The sequence below is a fragment of the Pristis pectinata genome, chromosome 24 (genome assembly GCF_009764475.1).
Source record: "Pristis pectinata isolate sPriPec2 chromosome 24, sPriPec2.1.pri, whole genome shotgun sequence".
Lineage (NCBI taxonomy): Eukaryota > Metazoa > Chordata > Chondrichthyes > Rhinopristiformes > Pristidae > Pristis > Pristis pectinata.
The window spans coordinates 12860505-12882707 of NC_067428.1; the positions used below are offsets into that span (position 1 = coordinate 12860505).

Consider the following 22203-nt stretch of genomic DNA (forward strand, 5'->3'; position numbering starts at 1 on the left):
ACCCTGCGGAGGCTCATGGCTCCATTGTTCTGTTTTAATGAAATCTGCTTGTTTGACCTTTAAAGCTTTCAAGTTGGAGGAATTTTTGACGTCATTTATCTTGAGGTTAATTCTTTATGATTAGCAGATGAAGATACAGTGATTTTTTTTAGTAAGGTAGTTATTATTTGATCCCTGTCGTTTTGCTGAGTGATAAGAAAAACCTTGGGCAGCCCTTTGAAGAAAAGATTAAAGGGAGAGAAGGCAGACACAATGATTAAGATGGGTTTTGGTGGCTTTTGAAAGGAGGGAGGGAAAGTAGGGTTTTGGGAGTAAACTCCCAAGACGGGCTGAAGGTTTATTTTCTCATAGTGAGAAGAAGGAATGCATCACAATAATGAAACAAAGGTACAGAGAGTTTTGGGCTGTGAATACATAATTCAGTCAGGAAGAAGTGAGGCTACAAAAGATCGTGAAAATTAGATCAGGATCTTGGGCACAGAAAAAAGTTTTGTTCAGTTATTTTGGTCAAAAATTGTAACCTGGTGTTATACTTCTGATGCTGGAAAACAAGCAAGCTCCTCTCGTAAGTGAGCTTACATATTTATTTCTTCTTTTTGATCCTGAATCTCAGTTCTTGGAGCTCTGCTAATACCACAACAACTCGCATTTATAAAGCACTTTTATTGTAACAAATGATCCCAAAGCTCATGGAAACATTAGCAAACACAACTCAGCAGTGTTAGGAGATGTTAAAGCAGATTGCCTCGACTTTGGTCATAGAGCTAGGCTTTAAAGAATGTCTTAACAATAGGAAGAGACATGGAAAATTTTAGGAAGGAAAGTCTAGAGCTTAGGGCCTTGGGAGTTGAAAGCCCATTTGCTAATGGTGAAGCATTTGAATTTCAAGAAAGCAGAAGTACAGACATGCAGCTTTCTTGGGGAACCATAACGCTGGAGATTATAGAAATGGGGAAGGGGTGAGATCACAGAGTGATGGAGGAGCACATAGTTGTTGCAGCAAGAATGGAGGCCATCTGGCCTGTCAAGTCTGCCCTGTCTTGATGTTAGTGCAGTTCATCTTTGTTTTATTATTTATTCACTTTTCTGGTTTCTGGTTCTTGCTGGCAAGGCTAGGAATAATTGCCCATCTCTGATTACTCTTATGGTGATGTTGAGCTGCCTTCTTGAACCGCCGCAGTCCTTCTGATGCAGGTACTCCCACAGTACTGTTGGGTAGGGAGTCCCAGGAGTTAGTGCCAGCAATATATTTCCAAGTCAGGATAGTGTGTGACTTGGAGGGGAATTATAGATTGGGGTGCTCCAATGCACCTGCTGCCATTGTCCTTCTTGATCACAACTTTGGAAACTGCTGTGGGAATAGCCTGGGCAAGTAACTGAGTCCATTTTGTAAATTATATACAATACAGCCACTGTGCACCAGTTGTGGAAGTAATGGATGTTAAGGATGGTTGGAGTTCCAATCAAGCAAGCTGCTTCGTCCTGGAACAATAAACATAGGGACAATTATCTTCATTGTCAGGGAGATGTCAGTGTCATACCTGTACCGTAACATCTCTGACAGCCCTGAAAATTCCTTCCTTCCAGAAACTTATCCAGCTCCCTTTTGAACACTAAATTGAATCTGCCTCCACTAATATCACTGCCAGAGCATTCCAGGCCACAACAAATTGTTGCATGACATAGTTTTTCCTTGTGTCACCTTTGGTTCTTTTCCCAATCTTTTGCTTTGGTTCTTGACCTTTCCAGTTTCTATTTATTACTTTGTCTGTACACTTCATGATAGTAAATAGTTCCTGGAGAAAAGCCCCAGCTTTACCAGTCTATCTACAGAAGATCTCATCCCCAGAGATTTCTCTACATCCTGTCTAAAGCCTTTACATTTTTCCTAAAGCTTGGCATCCAGAGCTGAATATATACTCCAGATGAGGTCACACCAGTATTTTATAAAGGTTCATCTTGACTTCCTTGCTCTTTTATTTTATGCCTCTTTTTATACAGTCCAGGATTTTATTTTTTTTAAAAACCATTGATGTGGTATATTTCGACTTTCACGTGTCACAGAAGAAATGATTAAACAAAATAGTGCACATGGGATTGGGGTAATATACTGGTGTGGACTAGGAACTGGTTACTGGATAGAAAACAGAGAGTAGGAATAAACACGTAATTTTAAAGTTGGGAGGCTGTGACCAATGAGATGCCACAGAGGCTGGTGTTGAAGCCCCAACTGTTCACAATCTGTATAAATAATTTGGAAGAGGGGATCAAGAATTATGTAAATGTTTGCTGATGATACTTGGGCTGTAAGGAGTATGCAGAGGGGCTTCAGGGGATATAGACAGGTTGTGAATGGGCAAGGATATAGCAAATAGAAATAATGTGAAATCTGTGAAATCATCCACTTTGGTAGCACTTAGGAGTAGGTTTTGAATGGTGAGAAATTGCAAGGAGTTGGTGTTCAGAGGGACTGGATATCTTTGTACATGAATGACTGAGTATTAACACGTAGGTTCAGCAAGCAATTAGGAAGGCAAACAGCATCACGTTGTTCAGATCATCAGAGAAAGAGAATATGTTCTCCATTACCACTGCCGTGTCCCTGAGTTGATTCCCTTCATCAATCTATAAATGTCAATTAGATTGACCCAAACTTTCTAAACCCAGAGGAATACAACCCAAATTAATATTGCCTGTCCTTATAAATTAATCCTTAAATTCCCTGTAACACTTTAATGAAACAACACTCTGTGCCCCTTTCATATTCTTTCACCTGTGGGATTAGTGCTCAAGAACATATAATGGGTATGACCAAAGTTCTATACGTCAAAAGCAACGCTCCTTCACTTTTGATTTCCAGCCCCCTTAAAAAATATCTTGCATGTAAAATAATAATTTATATTTCTCTACTTTCTGCACCCCCAACATTCCAGATGACAGGACAGCAGGACACCCCAGCTACTTCAGTAAAACACTTTTCTTTCAATCTCTGGCTACCTTCAATGAAATAGGCAAACGATGCTAAAGTCTGGCCAGCTATGTAAAGGAGAAGCATTCCTTAAATTCTTGGATGGATGTGAGCCAATCTTAAACCCAAGCCCTTAATGCTTTGTTTTTATAGTAGAGGAATATTGTTACTCAGTCTCCCACAATTTATGAGCAGCACTGTTTAAAATGACAGCATAAGCACCTATTAACATTATAAATTGACAGAGATTAAGAGTGAAATGTTGTGCAGCATGTAAAAGGTCACATGAATTTGCTGGTGATTAACTGAGTCTTGAGTAAGGGCTAGACTGATCCAATGAATACTTCAGATACCATTATTTTCTTTTGTCTGGTAGCAATGTGTAGTCTCCTTGAAAAATAAAACGTACCCAAGACACTTGGGAATCCAGGCCCATGACCACTCAAAGTAGAGAAGGAGTGTTTGGGATAATTGGGCAAGCACCTCCTGCCCATTAGTGGTAGTGTCTACAGTTCTCATATTGGTCTCATCAGTCACCTCAGAACCCACAAAACCAGAGTGGATGCAAGTCATTCTTGATCCTGGGGATTGCCTAAGAAGAAAAATATGTAAGATGAAATTGAAGTGTCTACACTATGATCGACTGTAGTCACACAAATTTGCAAGAGTATTACCAAAACAAAATTCCAATCTTAAACAGCTTACACTGAACAGTATGGAGGCTGCAATACAATATTATCAAGGGCATATTTGGCTTGGCAAACCTTGCTACACATTTCAATATTTTTTTTAACATTTACAGTTAATGGAGTTTTTCCTTCAAAAAATTATCTCTCTTCTTTGATCTACTGTTTAACACTGCCTAAGGCAGTTTGCACTCATCTTGCTTTCAGGCCAAATTAAAAGCCATTATCCTGAAGATGACCTTGTTTCTCTCTCCACAGATGCTGAGTATTTCTAGCATTTTCTGTTTTTAATTGCTCCCAGCAGTTGAGTGCCATCAGGAAATTACTATGTAGATATTAGAAAAGAGGTGGTGCTGAAACCTTTGGAAAGCAACAAGTTAGATAAGTCGCCGGGACCAGATGAGATGTACCCCAGGTTGCTGAGGGAGGCGAGGGAGGAGATTGCAGAGCCTCTGACGATGACCTTTGCGTCGTCGACAGAGACGGGAGAGGTTCCGGAAGATTGGAGGGTTGCGGATGTTGTTCCCTTATTCAAGAAGGGGAGTAGGGATAGCCCAGGGAATTATAGACCAGTGAGTCTTACCTCAGTGGTTGGTAAGCTGATGGAGAAGATCCTGAGAGGCAGGATTTATGAACATTTGGAGAGGTATAATATGATTAGGAATAGTCAGCATGGCTTTGTCAAGGGCAGGTCCTGCCTTACAAGCCTGATTGAATTTTTTGAGGATATGACTAAGCACATCGATGAAGGGAGGGCAGTAGATGTAGTGTATATGGATTTCAGCAAGGCGATTGATAAGGTACCCCATGCAAGGCTTGTGGAGAAGGTGAGGAGACATGGGATCCAAGGGGACATTGCAGTGTGGATCCAGAACTGGCTGGCCCACAGAAGGCAAAGAGTGGTTGTTGAAGGGTCGTATTCTGAGTGGAGGTCAGTGACCAGTAGTGTACTTCAGGGATCTGTTTTAGAACCCTTACTCTTTGTGATTTTTATAAACGACCTGGATGAGGAAGTGGAAGGGTGGCTTAGTAAGTTTGTGGATGACACGAAGGTTGGGGGTGTTGTGGATAGTTTGGAGGGCTGTCAGAGGTTACAGAGGGACATAGATAGGATGCAGAGTTGGGCTGAGAAGTGGCAGATGCAGTTCAACCCAGATAAGTGTGAAGTGGTTCATTTTGGTAGGTCAAACATGTTGGCGGAATATAGTATTAATGGTAGGACTCTTGGCAGTGTGGAGGATCAGAGGGATCTTGGGGTCCAAGTCCATAGGATGCTCAAAGCGGCGGCGCAGGTTGACTCTGTGGTTAAGAAGGCATATGGTGTATTGTCCTTCATCAATCAGGGAATTGAATTCAGGAGCCGAGAGGTATTGTTGCATATATAGGTCCCTGGTCAGATCCCACTTGGAGTATGTACTCAGTTCTGGTCGCCTCACTACAGGAAAGATGTGGAAGCCATAGAGAGGGTGCAGAGGAGATTTACAAGGATGCTGCCTGGAATGTGGAGCATGTCTTATGAAAGCAGGTTGAGGGAACTCGGCCTTTTCTCCTTGGAGAGACGGAGGATGAGGTGGGACCTGATAGAGGTGTATAAGATGATGAGAGGTATTGATCGGGTAGATAGTCAGAGGCTTTTCCCTAGGGCTGAAATGGTGGCCAGAAGAGGACATAGGTTTAAGGTGCTGGGGAGTAGATATAGAGGAGATGTCAGGGGTAAGTTTTTTACTCAGAGAGTGGTGGGTGCGTGGAAAGGGCTGCCGGAAACGGTGGTGGAGGCGGATACGATAGGGTCTTTCAAGAGACTGTTAGATAGGTACATGGAGCTGAATAAAATAGAGGGTTATGGGTAAGCCTAGTAATTTCTAGGGTAGGGACATGTTCAGCACAGCTTTGTGGGCCGAAGGGCCTGAATTGTGCTGTAGTTTTTCTACATTCTATGTTCTAAATAATATTCACCTCCAAACCCAGTCCTAACCACTAACAAACCCAGGCGCCACTTAAGAATTAGCAAGCTATGTTTGCTGACATCCTTAACAGCACCGTCCAAAATTGCAAGCTCTATTATGTCCAAAGACAAGACCATCAGGTATATGGTGACACCACTACATGAACTTTCCCCTACCTATCACATCTTACCCCGATTTGGCCTTTCTTGGAGAGAAAAACAGAGTTAACATTTCAGGTCCACATCAACAAGCTGAAATGTTAACTGCTGCCTGGCCTGCTGAATATATCCAGCATTTTCTTTTTTTATATTTCAGAAATGTAGGGAAAATAAAATGGGTTAGGATAGGACTAGTGTAAAAAAAAGGGTGCTTCATGGTCAGCACAGATTTGGTGGGCCAAAGGGTCTATTTCTATGCTGTATCTCTCTGTTTGCAGCATCTGCAGTTTTTTGCTGTTCAATGTTGCCTTTACTTAAGTCAATAAAGTAACTCCCTAACCTACAGCACCTTCACCACAAGAACTGCAACAGTTCAAAAAGGTGGTCATCACAGCTTTCTCCAGCGCCATTGGGAATGGGCAATAAATGCTCATTTTCTGTTTTAAAACGTTAAATTATATACATAATTAAATTATATTTACATAAATGAGTTTCCAATCTATAATCTCAAACCTAAAAACTTGACATGAGCGTCCTGTTTTCTCAACAAACTCCTGCCTACAAAATGCCCTTGGAGTAGGAGAAAGCCTGAACATTCAGGAAGGAAGCAAAAAAAAACAAACTGTTGGAGGAATTCAGCAGGTCAGACATCATCTGTGGAGGGAAATGGACAGTCCAGATGAAGGGGCTCACCCATTCCTCAGATTACAATCTCTTGTGTCTCCAGTGCAGGAAGGAAGCTATTTTTGATCAAAATCACTAAGGTGGATTGCACCTACATTTTAAAATATACTGAAAACCGAACAGGTTCCATTTCCCTCTGGAATAACTGACCATCCCACTTCACCACAGGACGTTGCCAGGGCCACACCACCGGACACGCAACATCCTTGACGGATGACGTCAGATGGGGCCACGTGGTGTGTGACGAAGAAGGTGGGCGGGAGCTTCTCGAGGGAAAGGTGATTGTTTGCTGTTGTTTTCGTGGTGGGGAAATCACGATGGTGATAGCGAACCGGAACGATGTGACGGAGCGGACGGAGTCGGAAGACTACGTGTAAGTAAATCTTGCATTCTCGTTTAGTTAAACCCTTAAAATATCTGCGGGGTAGTCTCTTTGTAGGAAGGTGACCTGTTAGATTTGATTGACAGAACAGAAGCCAATCCCGGGACAACATGTTGTGTAGGGAATGATTGATGGTGTCTCTGGACCAATCAGGTGCAGACATGGGTGGAACCTGTTGGTGGGCTCGGCTGGGCTTCACTTGCAGGGCGAGTCCCAGGGACCCAAGGCTGGTAGGCGCACAGCATTTGTAGCTGCTCGGTCATTTACACGGTGCTGTCTGTGGCATACATGGAGGGGCTGAGTGGGGTGGGGAAGCCCCTCCAACAATGGAAAGTGTATCACCCCAGGGAGCCACATAAGTGGCAATGGTGCCATGTTTGCTTGTGCATGTTTTGCACTACTGAATGTAACAACCATGAACGTTAAGCTTTTGTATTTTGCTCTATTTTCTTTCTTTGTGTATATATTTTTATTATGAATAAAGTTTATTTTCGGAAGAAAAAAGACGGCATATGCCAAAGACAGGATTCCGTGCTGAAGGATGCACTGAAGCCTGGTCCAATCGCCATAGTAACATTATGTAGAAAGACTAAGTTTACGGCCCTCCACTGACAGGGTGGAACGCATAAAAATGAAAGACTTTATGTCCTTATGAAAACCTTGTCTTTTACCGTGGATGTTAATGGATGAATCTACTATATTTGATTAAAATTATCAATTTTGTCGGAGGGGGGTGAAATGGAATGCTGCTTTTCCCAAAAACGTGAAAACTGGTGTAGAGTCATTAAAAAAAATAGAAGCAAAGAGTGAAAATCTAAAATAAAATGTGTACGTGAGTGGAATACTCAGGGTAAGCAGCACTTTTTAGAGAGAGGGAAACAGTTAATGGTTTCAGATAGATTATATTCTGTCAGTTATTTTGTGATCTCTTTGATTTATTTGCTTTGGGAAAGGTCTCTGGATGAAGGGTGCCACATAAGTCCTCGACTTGAAATGGCAGGGAGTCAAATCTGAGAGTTTTCAGGTCAGCTTGTTTCCTTTGAGGCTGCTGATTTCTTTTTGTAAGGCATCGAGAGTTTTTTTTCCACAATCCCTTTTGATGTCAGAAGGAATGAAAGGCATTTATTCAGAAATGTCTACTGGCTGTGCTCCACTTTCAAACAGGAACAATCAGGTCTTACAAATAATACAGCATGTTATGGAGCAGACAACTATTACTCATTGGTGTGCTTCTCATTGCAAAAGACAATTGGAAGTGTTTCAGATATTCAGAGAGCTTTTAGTCTTGCAACTCTATGTACAACAGGATGTACAAAAAGGAGATCCAAAAATGCATAAATAATTCCTCTCTTTTTGTCAAGGCCTTTGCTACATTAACCTTTTATATGGTATACTATAACTTGCAACTTGCTATGGGTAGGTTATGCTTCCACTCATCTTTATGGTGCTATCCTTAGAAGTAGGCCACTTGGCCCTTTGTGTCTGTGCTGGCTGTTTTATCGACCTATTAATTAGTCCCACAGTTCAGTAAATCTTTTGGCTTCTGATGATTGATGTTAGTATGGGGATTTAAAAAAACTGCTAAATGCTGTCCAAAAATAATTAGAAATGAATGAGATGTAGTTACTGTTAAAACGGTTAATGAGCTTGAACATCCCTATCAAGTCTCCTCTTAGTTTTCCTGCCATACAGAGAACAACTTCACCTTCTTCAGTTTCTTGCCACGTAACTGAAACCTTTTGCTCCTGGGACCAATATGGTAAATCTCTTCTGCACCTTCTCGAGGTCTTCCAAAAGTGCAATGCCTGGTGTAGTGTAGTGCAGTATCTGAGGCATAAACAATATTTTGTTCAGTTCTCTTTTTGAAAGTTATGGCTGAATCACTTCCACATTTTCATTCAATGTATTCCAGATAATTTCCTCCATCCAATTGTTGGAAAAGCCTTGATGTTGCTCCAACCTGTCAACTCCATTCTTATCCTAGTTAACAGAGGCTAAACCAGAGGGTTATCAACTGAGTATGATTTTGTTTTTAAGCTGAAACATCCATGCCATCACCAAAACCATCTATTTTTTCCTCTGTAATACTGCCTGACTCCATTCTGTCTCAGCTTATTTATTAAAACCCTTCTCCATCATTTTATCTTTAGACCTGAATAATCTGTTACATACCTGCCCGATCTCTCTTATTCTACCTTCCATAAACTTGACATCATCCAAAACTGTGCAACTCACCTCCAAATGTTCATCAAATCCTTTCACTAATCACTCCATTGTTCTATGACCTGATTAAGGGATGCCTTTTTTAAATCTATCCTCGTTTTCAATCCCTCCATGAACACCTCAACCTCCCTCTCCTTGTAATATCTTGTAGCTCTGCAAAGTTCCAATTCTGGTGTCTTTAGCATCCCCAATTTTATATGCTTCTCTCTTGGTGGCTTTTCCTTCAATTGGCAGGGTATTGAACTATGGAATTACTTCCCTGAACTTGTCTGCCTTTCTTCCTTTTGCGATGCTGCTCAAAACACCCTCTCTTATCTCATTATCTGAATTGGTATCACATTTTGTTTGATGATGACCCAGTGAGGCAACACAGCTGCATTAAATGTGCTGTCTAAATTCAAGCTTTGTTGTCTTACAAAGAGTTAACATACCTTCCTTTGCTTTTACTCTGCCTCTCTTGTAGCCATGGATCGCTTATGTTTTTTCAAACAGTCTTCTTAGCTTGTCCTGTCACCTTCACCGACTGTGTACATGCACCGTGTCTCTTTAAAATTGCACCGTTCAGTTTATGTGACCTTTTCTCGTGACGTATCACTTTGCATTTCTAAATTTCACCTGATAATGTCAACCCAGCCAACTAATGTCCTTCAGAAGGATGGTGCTTTCTTTGTTGATAACTACATTCTCATGTCATCTATAAACTAAAATTATACATCATATAACTGATCCCAGCCAGTAATAAAAATCAACAATTAACTCTCACATGGAGACACGAGATCCTGCAGATGCTGGAACCTGGAGCAACAAACACAAAGTGCTGGGCCATGCTGTATGACTCTGTGACTCTAACTCACAGGTCAGGCAGCAAATGAACAGTTGACATTTCAAGCCGAGACCCTTCATCAGGACTGGAAAGGAAGAGGGCAGAAGCTAGAATAAGAAGGTCGTGGGAGGGGGAGGAGCACAGGCTGGCAGGTGATAGGTGAATTCAGGTGAGAGGTGGAAGGTAGGTAGGTGGATAGGGGAATGAAAGAAGCTGAGGGGTGATAGGTGGAAGAGGCAAAGGGCTGAAGAGGAAGGAATCTGGTAGGAGAGGGCGGTAGGCGATGGAGAATGGCCTACTCCTGCACCATATTCTCATATCAGACTTATCTAATAAGAATAGCTCCTCACTGAGCTAAGAATTTGTACCTTCTGGAAAAGAGGAAATAACTAGCCTCTGCACATTCCATTACCAGAACTTGGTAAATATTGCATCATTTGTAATTGCAAGTTGTAAAATAGATTTTAATTCTGTACCAATTTAATGAATCTTTTTTAATATCCTCAGCCTGATTGAAGATTGCCTTCCTCCTCTGCAGTACTCTCCAGCAAAGCGTATATCACCTGCGAAACGCAAGCAGTACTACATCAATCAAGCAATCCGTAACTCTGATCTTATTCCCAAGGCAAAAGGCAGAAAAAGTCTGAGAAGACTTGAGAACAGTAAGAAGTGAATTTTAACAATGCAGAATTTCCACTATGCTTGTTTTCTCTTGGAAGTAAGACTGGCTTGAATGGTAGATGATGAAAACAAGTTGTTTTACTCAACTTTCCTAAAGGCTTAGTGAGTAAATTCACTTCCTATTGTGCAAGACTGTATAAAGTTCTATTTCCACAGCTACTGAAGGTTCCATATCATTGTACTACTAATGTCACATTTTGAAATACAACCACATCTATATTTGAGCAAACAGATCAGTTAAAATGTGCACAGCAAAGATGAGTAGTTTGCTGTCTTTGAATACATCTACAGTTAAGAAACCAGACACCCTTCCTTTAAAAGGTTGAATTTGGCCTGCTACTGTCACTCACTCTCTGCTCTTTTCCCACAGCCACAGTTACCATTTGCAGTTCTGTGGTTCCAATCGACCAACCTTGTGAACTAGATGGCACAGTTGTGCTGTGAGGTGGAACAGGGATTGAGCAGTGACTAGGTATCAGATGGTGGATCCTGATACCTTACCCTGGAATGCACTGGCAACCTTTTGATTGCTTGTTGCTGTTGAAGACCTTTTTAGTTGTTTTTAAATGTCTTTGATAATCAGTGACTTTTTTGACTTTTCAGATTTAGGATAGATTCATATTCTTGGAGAGATCAAAGGCTGGTGATGTGGGAACATAAAGTTAGGTTTTTCTATTTGGCTGAGAAGTGACTTTTTTCTTGATATTTCAGATTTAGGATAGGTTAAGCATTCTTGGAGAGATCAAAGGCTGCTGATGTAGGATCATAAAGTTAGGTATCTTGTTCTGATGAAGGGTCTTCAATCTCAAAGGTTAACTGTTTTTTCTTTCCACAGATGCTGCTTGACTGGCTGAATTCTTCCAGCACTTCTGTTTCTGTTTCAGATTCCAGTATCTGCAGTTTTATTTGTTTTCCAAAGGTATTTTAATTATCTCTTTGAAAAGTAAATGGGTCAAGTACTTAAACTGTCGTCCCATTTAAAACTATGTTTGGCAGTTGGAGAAATCGTTAAAACTTTCCAACACTTTTAGAGATATTCGTGCAAGTAGTGTCAGAATGGTTTACTTCATGTAAGTATAGTAATGGAGTCTGAAATGTTTAGGACAGTAGAACTCTGAAGTTCAGAGGTGAAGTTTTGCCTTCTTATTAATTTCTTTTAGTACTCAGTATGTGGGTCACAGTGACAAAATTTTTTTATTGCACATCCTAATTTACCTAGGGAGCTGATGAATTGCTTCCATGATGCTGTTATGAAGGAATTACAGGATTCTAACCAAGCAACAGTGAAGAAGTGGTAATTATATGTTCAAGTTTAGATGTGGATGAGTGGTGGGTATTTGGAAGTGCTTGTATTCCTGAGCCTTATCATCAGCCTTGATAGGAGAGCTCAGAGGAGTGTGAAACACTGGTGAAGATAATGTGATAAGTTGCTGCAGTGTATCATACAGCTGATATATATCATAGGTTGTATGCCACTGTGGGATAGGTACGGGTACAAAAATGTGGTCTGCAATTAGTTTGATATACAGGGGTTCCCTGAGTTGTGGATTGACCTGACTTACGGAAATCCAACTTTACACAAATTCTCCCAGACATTTTTAAAGTATATTTTCAATACAGTAATAATAAAATGTTTCATGATATTCATTTATGTCAGGTTATAGTATGTATTCCTTTATTTTTAATTTATGGATAGTGTTTGGATGAATATTCAATGAAATGAAAGAATTATAGCAAGTGTATGTTGAGCAATATGATGTGGGAACTATAGAAAACAGACCTTTCTGACTTATCAGCTTGCAGGCAGTTCTCAGAAACGGAACACTTACGTAACTCGGGACTGTCTGTAACTATGAACAGTTGGACCCAGAGAGGGTTCCATCAATCCCAGTTGCATGTAATTACCCTCAAATGTAGTAGTCTCCCAAGCCAGTGGCTGTAGAGCATGGGTACCTGATTAATTCTTTGTTGTGTTTCTGCCTCTCACTCTACATGCTCTCACTTTCTATCTTTTTTTTCCCTCTTCCTCTACACATCTCTCTCCCTGTCTTTCTTTCCCTCTCCATTTTTCTTTCCTTCCTTGTTCCCTCATTCTCTTGCAGCGTCCTCTTTTGCTCCTCTACAAAAGGTATTTTGATACAAGTCTTGGAAATGCCTGGCATTTCTTTTTTTTTCTGAACAATACCTATGATTAATATGTTTCTAAAGAAAATGTAGTTCCAGTTGCTGTGATTGGGCATAATCATTGAAATTCATTGACAGCCCTATTCATTACTCAGTTTGTTCACACAAGAGTAAAAGGAGTCACTTAATTTTGAAGAGGTCCTGTGGAATTTTCCATTGATGAACCTTTCAGGTGAAATATAAAATATGCAGAGGTAGAGATTTCAATAAGAATAATTAGCATAGATCCAGAATTTGTAAAAACAAAGCGATAGATTGAACCTTATTTATTCAAACAAATTTGTAATTCTGATTATGGATTATTTCTACCAAATAGAAACTATACAAAAAAACACAAAATACTGGGAATACTCAGCAGGCCAGGCCGCATGCGTGGGAAGAGAAACAGAGCCAGTGAAAACAGAGTTCTGACAAAGGGTCTTCGACCTGAAAAGTTAATTCTGTTTCTCTTCCCGCAGATGTGGCCTGACCTGCTAAGTACTTTCAGCATTTTCTGTTTTGATTTTTGTTTTGATTTTCAGAAATTGTAACTTAGTGTTTGTAATACAGTGTCACTGCAGCTAATTCAGCTAAATGACAGCTCCAGCAACCCAGCTTTGATTCTGACATCTGGTGTTGTCCATGTAAAGTTTCCACGTTCTCCCTGTAACTGCATCAGTTTCCTCCAAGTACTGTGTCTTCCTCCCACATTCCAAAGGCCTGCTGGTTAAATGGCTACTTTAAATTACCCCTAGTGTAAATGACTGGTAAGAGAATTGTGGCCGTGTTAGTGCACTTGTGTGAGAGAATAGGTTACAGGAAATAAATGGGGTAATGGGATTGATGGTAGGGCTCTGAAAGTCAGTATAGACTCGATGGGCTGAATAGCCTCCTCTATTACAGCCAACACCCACATTAGGGGGGGGCTGTGGGGGGGTGTTGGTGGAGGCATGGTTGCATTGCTAGAAAATGGTCCATGATGTGATTTTTCATAATGGAAAGCTGGGTCATCTGTACATACCTGCATAAATGCCAGTTGAAAAAAAATTATGTTGACTTTTTTTCACATAAATTCCATAGAGCAAATTTTATTCTGTATCTCACATTTTTGGATAGTGATTGTGAATTCTGTAAGCACAAATTTCCATAAGCTGACGGTCATAATGTGGGGGTTGCCTGTACCGTAAGAAAATAGAGGTTGTATTTTATTCTGCTAGTTCTAAAGCCTCACTGATTCCCAAATTCCCAAACCTTGATTGAACCATTTCATAATTTGATTGTTAGATTTGGACAAAAGCTAATAATCTTGCAACATATGTTGTTAAATCATTTGTAAATTCTATATAACAGAATGGGATACCGTGAAGCATAATCTCATTATTTCAGTGCAGTTATGTTGGCCTGGATTTTACAGATGATGATGATGAACCTGCTAGTCACTGGTACCACAATACATGAAATACCAAACTCCAGGAGATGCTTTCCTACTTCTCTTCAGGGTGGTGTTTTTGTGTATAATTTCCAGAAATCAGTGAATTGGTAAAATTTCAATTAGTTCAAAACAACTTGGTGCACAATACAACAGTGCGATATTTTGACCAGATGAAGTATAACTTAGTTCTTAATGGAGTAGTAACTTTAAATTCCTGCATTAAACTTCTCCAAGATCCTCAAGTGTGAAGGTTGTAATTTCCTTAGATAAATATTTCAAAACGCTTGTTTCGTTTGGTTGTTATTTCAACTCTCCCTCAATCTTGTGCATGTTTTATGCTTTGCAAAATGTGTAAAAGTATTACTATTAAAAGTTGTGCTCTTTGATTTTGATTTGCTCCCTGAGAATTATTCAATATGATTGATTATGGCCATCTCACTGTTATTGGATGCCAGGAATCTCTTTGAATTGTCATCTGACAGGAACCAACATAATCCCTGTCACAGATTGGGAACTCTTGCTCAAATCAATGTGAGCATTCCTTAGTTGTGGCTGTGAAATCCAGTCCTTCATGATCGCAATAGTAACAAATTGTGCTTTGTGCTGGTCTGTATCTACAGCTTTATGAAAGCCAAACTTTACTTTGGTTCACTTACTTTATAGCTCATTATCTGATGAACCTTGTGGAGAGAGAAGACTGCATCAAGGATGGAGATGAGGCAGACCCAGCTTCCCCAACGATCTTCACAGAAGCTTGTTGCAATGATGACTATATTGAGGTGTTCTAATTTATTAACAATTCATGAGTTACAATTTGATTGAAATAATTCAGAATCAGAATTAAAATGTGCTTGCAAAAATAGAATCTCATTTATTCATTGAATTCTGCACTTTTAATGGGTCTAATGGAGATGACATTGTGATTCAGCTGTATTAGAGATAGCATTGTTTTCAAAAATTCCTCAGGGTATGTCCCAGCTCCACTAATGCCTGACACTTCATCAGTGACCTGCTTTACATCACAAGGTCAAAAATGTGGATGTTTCCACGATGTTCAGTTCCACTTACACCTCTTCCAATAGTGAAAACAATTCATTCCTGCATTCAGCAAGATTTGGACAATATTTGAACTTGAGATGAGAAGTAGCATTTGCACTCCTCACTGACAGATGATTTAACTACCACCTCTTGACATTCAGTGGAATTATCATTGCCATCCCTCAACCACAGTAATGTCTGGCAAATCAGAGGCTGGCTATTCTGAGGTAAATGACTTAGCTCCTGTCTTCCCAAAATCTTTATATCATTTACAAAGTACAAGTCAGGATGATGATAGAATCTTCCCCATTTGTCAGGATGAGTGCAGCTCCAGCACAACTCGAGAAGTTTGACTCCCTAAAGTAGCCTGCTTGCTTGACACCCATCCCCATGTTAAACATTCACTCCCTCCAACACCAGTACACAGTGGATGCACTGTGAACCATTTACAAGATATACTAATTCACCAAGGCTTCTTTGACAGAACCACTCAAGTCTGTGCACTGCATGAGTTGAGCAGGTTAGCAGGAATGTGGGAAATGTGTATGTACTCCTCCAGGTCAGACTTGCTGTTCCTTAACAATAATTGAGTTAAGATCCTTCAAGTCCCTACTTAACATCACCCTGGGAATGCTCATAGTAAATGGACTGCAACAATTCAAAAAGGCATTTCACCACCTTCTGGGTTGGTAGGGATAGGGAGTAACATTAGACCTTTTTCCACAATACTACATTATGAAAGTAAAAGTAAACAGTGACTTTGGTTTGTGATGTCCAAGTCAAATTTCCATCATAGTGGATTTTGGGGATTCCTTGTCTATTTTTCCTTGTAAACTGCAAACCAGTATCCATGCTCAATCCTTAACATAACTCCTGCATCAAAATATTACATATTAAGGGTTGTAGCTGAAGTTCCTGAACAACCCTGGTATCTGTTGCAGAGGAATGCCATTCAATGTGAAGATTTTCTTTTGCATTGTTACTTTTACAAGGAACAACAAATGTTATTTGTTGGTGTCTTTACTGTCCAGGTGATCCAGAATGCAAGGAAATGAGGGATTTTCCCTTAGACCATAATAGCATTGTGGAAGATCTTTTTGTTTTGTGTATTCTCTGACTTCTGCTGGCCTTCTGAAATTGTTGTCTGTGAAGAATTGTTCAAAAACTTTTACTTAGTTTTTAACCTAATGCTTCAAGAAATATTCAGATAAAGGAACTTGTAATATTCTGACAGGATCTCCTCCTCTGAGCAGAGATTTTACAATTTAATTGGTCATCACAATATCAAATAGTATAAGAAATGACAGCCTTTTAGTATTGAATCACCTGTTGATGATTACTGCTGCACCATGTACCTGTAGATGTATCACACAACTTTGGTGATGGTACTTTTCAGATCTGGAATGATTTTATGAACCGTTCTGGTGAAGAGCAAGAGAAGTTTTTACATTATCTGGAGGAAGAGGCGAAGAAGAAGAGCAAAAGGAAAGTGTGCTCAAATTCCCAGGATACAAAAGGAGGTAAGAAATTATCCTTGGGAATGGGAGGATCCTTGGGCCTCTCAAGTCTGCTCTGCCATTTAATTAGGCTATGGCAGGTTTGCACCTCAACCTTCCTTTGATACCTCAACCTTCCTTTGATACCTCAACCTTCCTTTGATACCTCCAACTGACAAAAATGTATTAATTCTGTATATGTTTCAATTGACCTAGCATCTAGTCTTTTGGTGGAGAGACTACCATATTTCTACTGGAGACACGAGACTACAGATGCTGGAATCTGGAGCAAGAAACAAAATGCTGGAGGAAGTCAGTGGATCAGGCAGCATCTGTGGGAGGAAATAGACAATCGACGATTTGGGTCGAGACCCTTCATCTGGACCAAATCCTGAGTTCCTCCAGCATCTTGTTTGTTGCTCCATATTTCTACTGTCTTATGTGTAGTCGTACTTCCAGATTTCACCTGTGATGGCTCTGATCTTAATATGGCCCTTGTTTTGGACTCCTCCATTAGAAGCATTAATTTCTTTTTATCATTATAAATGCCTTGAATATTTTGTGTCTCTGTCCTCTCCTCAGGGGAATATTAACTAATTATTTAACTGATTCTAAAAATGTGATACTTAAGTCCCAGTATTACTCTGTTGAATTAATGCTGCATTCCCTTCAAGTCCAATGCATTTAAGGAAGGCTATAATGTCCAGAACTAAATACATTACTCTCAGGTAGTGTCTAATTAACACTCCATACAATTGAAGCATAATTCGCCTCTCTTTGCATATCAGCCCAGTTATAATGGCCAAAAATTCATAGCCTTTTAGAAAAGTATGTAACTCTGTTTCTGTACTTGTGCACTTTTTTTTAGTTATTTCTGTGCATCCAAATTTCTTGGATGTTCCAATTCCTAGTTTTTCACCATTTTCAAAGCATCTCCCACTTTCAAACACTGATCTCCTTTTGTTGGTTTTGCCAGTTCTAAGAACATCCTGCTCGTAACCACATAATGTCCTGCTCCTAACCACACCAGTTACTTGGGCTCTTGATTTAATATCATCTCTAGATTTGTACATATAATTCAACTGCTTCAAGAAAATCATTAATAAAGATGTTGAAAAGCTTAGGCACCAAGATACAGTTAATGGAGAACACCTTTTAACATATTGCATCATTCAACAATGTAGTGTTCCATACCTCTATCTCCACCCTTTAACCAATTTCTTACCAATGCTATAAGGTTGCCTAAAATTTTTGTCATTAATCTTTTTAACAGGACCTTATCCATGCCTTCTCAAGTTGCTTATAAATACCATCATAGATGTTCTTCTATCCATCGCCTTAGTGACTTCCTCAAAATTAATAACATTAGTGACTTGGCTTTCACAAACCCGTGCTGATCAGCTCAAATTTGTTCAAGCTCTCATTCTCATTTTCTCTAATGATAGATTCTAATACCAAACAATCATTGTCAGGCAGGTCAGCTAATATGTATGATTCTCATTTAAATTTCCCTTTAATATAATGAATGAAACTTGGAGCAAAAGTTTATTTTGTCACCCCTTTGCAAGAAGTCTTGCATATGTTTGTCACTGGAAATTGAACATTGAAATTAATTTACACAGTTCCTCTGTTTCCACCAAGTGTTATGCATAACTGTTTTGCTTCATGTTTTTAAGTTATAATTTCTTGCAGAGCACTCTGGCTGCACAGGAAAGGAGTGTTTTCAGAGGATTGACCGAAGATTGCGTATTACTCTAAGACGACGTCAGATCCCTATGGTTAGCACTGCTGTTAATCAGCTTTTAGTTTGTTGCATGGCTGTATGAAAATATCCTAAAGCAGTAATTGCTAGAACACCCCATATAAAAAAAAACTAGTTTGTGATTTGGCAAATCAAATATTGTTCTTAAAGATACTATGAATTTTACCCATATTTTTGGGAAATGTGTGACAATGATTCCATCTTTGAAAGAAAAATTATAATTAAGGGTGTAATATGCAAAAACGTTTGTCAGCATGAGTAAAATTTTGTGTACGAGGCTGTAGAACACCTATAGATTCCACCTCAATTTTGATTTCAGAGGACATATATAACTTTTTTCTTGTATTTTAAAGCATAATAGCAAATTTTGCAGAATGCATCCTGAAAATCATATCATTCTGATGGCATCAATGAGATGACAAGTTTTTAAGAGCATAGTTTTGGATTTTTCCTTGTTTCAGGGCACCCTAGAATTTTTGGAAGAGGAGTTGACTGGATTCTTTGCCATAAAACCACAATCTGTGTACAAGGCAATGTTGGAAAACAGGTAACATGAATTTTTTGAAAACAGTGTGTTATCTTTTTTTAATACCCTCTTGACATTACATTGTCGCCTCATTATAGGAAGGATGTGGAGGTGTTGGAGAGGGTGCAGAGGAGATTTACCACGATGCTGCCTGGATTAGAGAGTATGGATTATGAGGAGAGACTAAAGGTCCTAGGGCTTTACTCATTGGAGAGAGGGAGGATGAGGGGAGACATGATAGAAGTATACAAAATATTAAGAGGAATAGATAGAGTGGACAGCCAGCGCCTCTTTCCCAGGGCACCAATGCTCAATACAAGAGGGCATGGCTTTAAGGTAATGGGTGAGAAGTTCAAGGGAGACGTCAGAGGGAGGTTTTTCATCCAGAGAGTGCATGGAATGCGCTGCCTGGGGTGGTGGTGGAGGCTGATATGTTGGGCAAGTTCAAGAGATTGTTAGATAAGCATATGGAGGAATTTAAGATAGAGGGATATATGGGAGGAAGGGGTTAGATAGTCTTAGGAGTGGTTTGAAGCTCGTCACAACATGGTGGGCCAAGGGCTTGTATTGTGCTGTATTGGTCTATGGTTCTATGGACATGCAATGGGGAGTTTTTTTTTACCCTTGACCTCCAAATGCTGACGTGTTTTATGTTAATACAGGAGGAATAAAGATGGTTTGAAATAATGTGAAAGTGGATAGAATATAGTGTAAATAGTCATTTTTGGTTGATAGTTGTATTATGGATTCGAAATGTTTATATATCAAAAGTGATCAAATCCACATTGAACTTCTTCCTTGTATGGGAGGGAGTGATCAGGAAAGACCACTTGAGTGTTCAGCTATATTTTGAAAAGTGCATCTACACTTTTGGGTAAATGTGAACATTTGATGTGCAACCCAGAAGCTGCTAACCACTTACACATTTTCCTATTTCAGCTATGAGAGGCTGTTGCTTCATGCTCTGTGTCAGTATCTGGATCTCATCTCGCAAAGTGAGTGAACTTAACAACACTGTTTAGTTGTTCTGACTTATTGCTAGGCTATTGAATCCTACATGCTATTCACCCAATCTTTGTGCAACCTTGACAGGTTTTGACTGCAATGGAAAAAGACAGACTGAAGTAAGCAACAAAGGCACAGATTTTCTGCCCCCAGTACCCCTTTTATCTGTCTACCTGGAACAGCAGAGTTGATTGGTATGAAATCTGTCCCTCCCTAGCTAATCTTTAAATGTTGGATGAACATAATCAGCTGCAGCCAAAAGATTCATTCATATAAAACATTCTCCCTGCTGCGCAGTCACCTGAGTTCCTCCAGCATCATAGTGTTTTTCAACTTAAAACACCGTGATTTCTGAATAAAAAGTTAATTATTTTGTGCTTTAAACCATAAATACTTTTACACTTTTTGAAGATTCAAAAAAAAATTCCCCTCAACTTTCTTTTAATGCTTTCTAGAGCACTCAGAATTGAAATTTGTTTTCTTGCAGGTATATATGTGATATGATTGTACAATTGACTATTATGATTTGATAGTATATATTACAATTTTTGTTACCCATCCAGTTTTCACCATTGCCTCTTATCAAAGTTGCCTCATATTGATTACTCCTCTTGCCCAACATGTGTGCCTGTAAAATTCCACATATAATTGTTAAGCCCTGGCTTGCAATAAGCTAACATTGCACAGACCAGGGATGCAAACTGGTGTTAGTTATGGAATTGCAGCATGTGGTGTTTTGTTTCTAGGACATAAGGTTGCTGGAAAATTTGTTTTAATATGTTTTTAAAACAAATTTAGCTAAAGTTACAAATAATTAGGCATTGTGGAAAATAAATTGACATTGTAGGATTTGATCTCTGAAAGATTTGTTTTTAAACTTTTACTTGTGAAAGATCTTTTGGTTTTGTGTGCACCTTTAAAGAAAAAAGCTTGGAGTTAGATAGTATTATGTTGATGGTATTTTGTGAATTGTGCTGTTATGGACATTGTTACTTGTTTTGGAATACTTGCTTCAGTTTACCACGGTGTGAGCTTAGTCACCAATGGTTTTAATTTTTAAAAGGAGATACTATGTTTTATTTTATGGAGTGTGTGCTGTTTAATAAAGTTTCAAAACAATAGGCAAATCTTCAGTTGGATATCAATCTGTGAGCCATTTTCATTGTGCGGTATTTTACTATTTCATCATTTTTTTCAGCTGAAATAAATATGTTTGAGTCATACTCACTAGCTTCCTAAAAACATCGTTGCTTCCCTACTGGTTCTGTAAAAATGTATAAACAAGCTGTTTTGATTTCTATGGTCACTGGCAGTGGGAATAATCAGCCACAAGTGCTATATTGCTACAAAGTTTCACATCATTAATCTCCTGTTTGTTTCTGCACAAAGTAAGCTAATTTTTATCTAACACTACCTCACAATCAACATTGCAAAACAGTTACAGCTCTTTGGCCTTTGGATGATGTCAGTTGGGTGCATATTCTTATGGAATTATTATTTTATAATTATGGAAATATGAAAGTTTTTCCATAAATATTTATTGAATACAAACTTGCTCATAAGTGACTGGATGATCCACAACAATAATACCAAAACATTACTTGATGAGATGAAAAGGAACACCATCATTGCCAGAAATCTGAACTAGTAGAGATGTCTTTTGCAAGAATGTACATGTACTAGTTAAAACTTTGGAATTAAGGGCAGAAAATGTTGGAAATGTGTAACCAGTAGGCAGCATCTGTGAAGATAACCAGCTAACTTGTGAGATTAATGACCTTTTCCCAGTATTGGAGAAACAGGAAGAATTCAATGGAGGCCTTTCAAAAGGCAGGACAGAAGGAGGTGTAGTCAAGGAAACTTGTTTTATAGTGCATACTCATCGATAGACTGTACCCTGAAATGGAAGTAATCATCAAGGAAGGGAATCCTGGCACAAGATGAAAATTGGCAGCAAAGGTAAGGATTTTGTTTTAGTTTAGACAAGAGCAAGAAACATTACTGAATGAAATTATCCAGTTACCAGGAAACAAAAGGGAAAAGTAGGACTGAAATTGACAATGTTCCAAATATCGCTCCATGTTACAGTTCACAGCTTGGAGCCATAGGTTCTCAAAGCAACAGCTTTTTGTTATAGATATAGTCAAAGGAGTTGTTCAATGCGAGAAGGTTCAGGGAGGCAATGGTAAACCAGTCAGATTGGGAGTTGGAGAGGTAAAGGGACTGGACC

At 39.3% G+C, this 22203-nt stretch overlaps 1 protein-coding gene across 1 annotated transcript; it reads left to right on the forward strand.

Annotated features, from left to right (window-relative positions):
- The first annotated feature begins 6664 nt into the window (after positions 1–6664).
- Positions 6665–21195, forward strand: r3hdm4 (R3H domain containing 4). The gene is made up of 8 exons (XM_052037850.1): positions 6665–6815; positions 10378–10532; positions 14810–14925; positions 16581–16704; positions 18373–18458; positions 18904–18989; positions 19908–19963; positions 20061–21195. The coding sequence occupies exons 1-8, from the start codon at positions 6760–6762 to the stop codon at positions 20162–20164; spliced, it is 783 nt and encodes a 260-aa protein (XP_051893810.1). The 5' UTR covers positions 6665–6759; the 3' UTR covers positions 20165–21195.
- The last annotated feature ends 1008 nt before the right edge of the window (positions 21196–22203 follow it).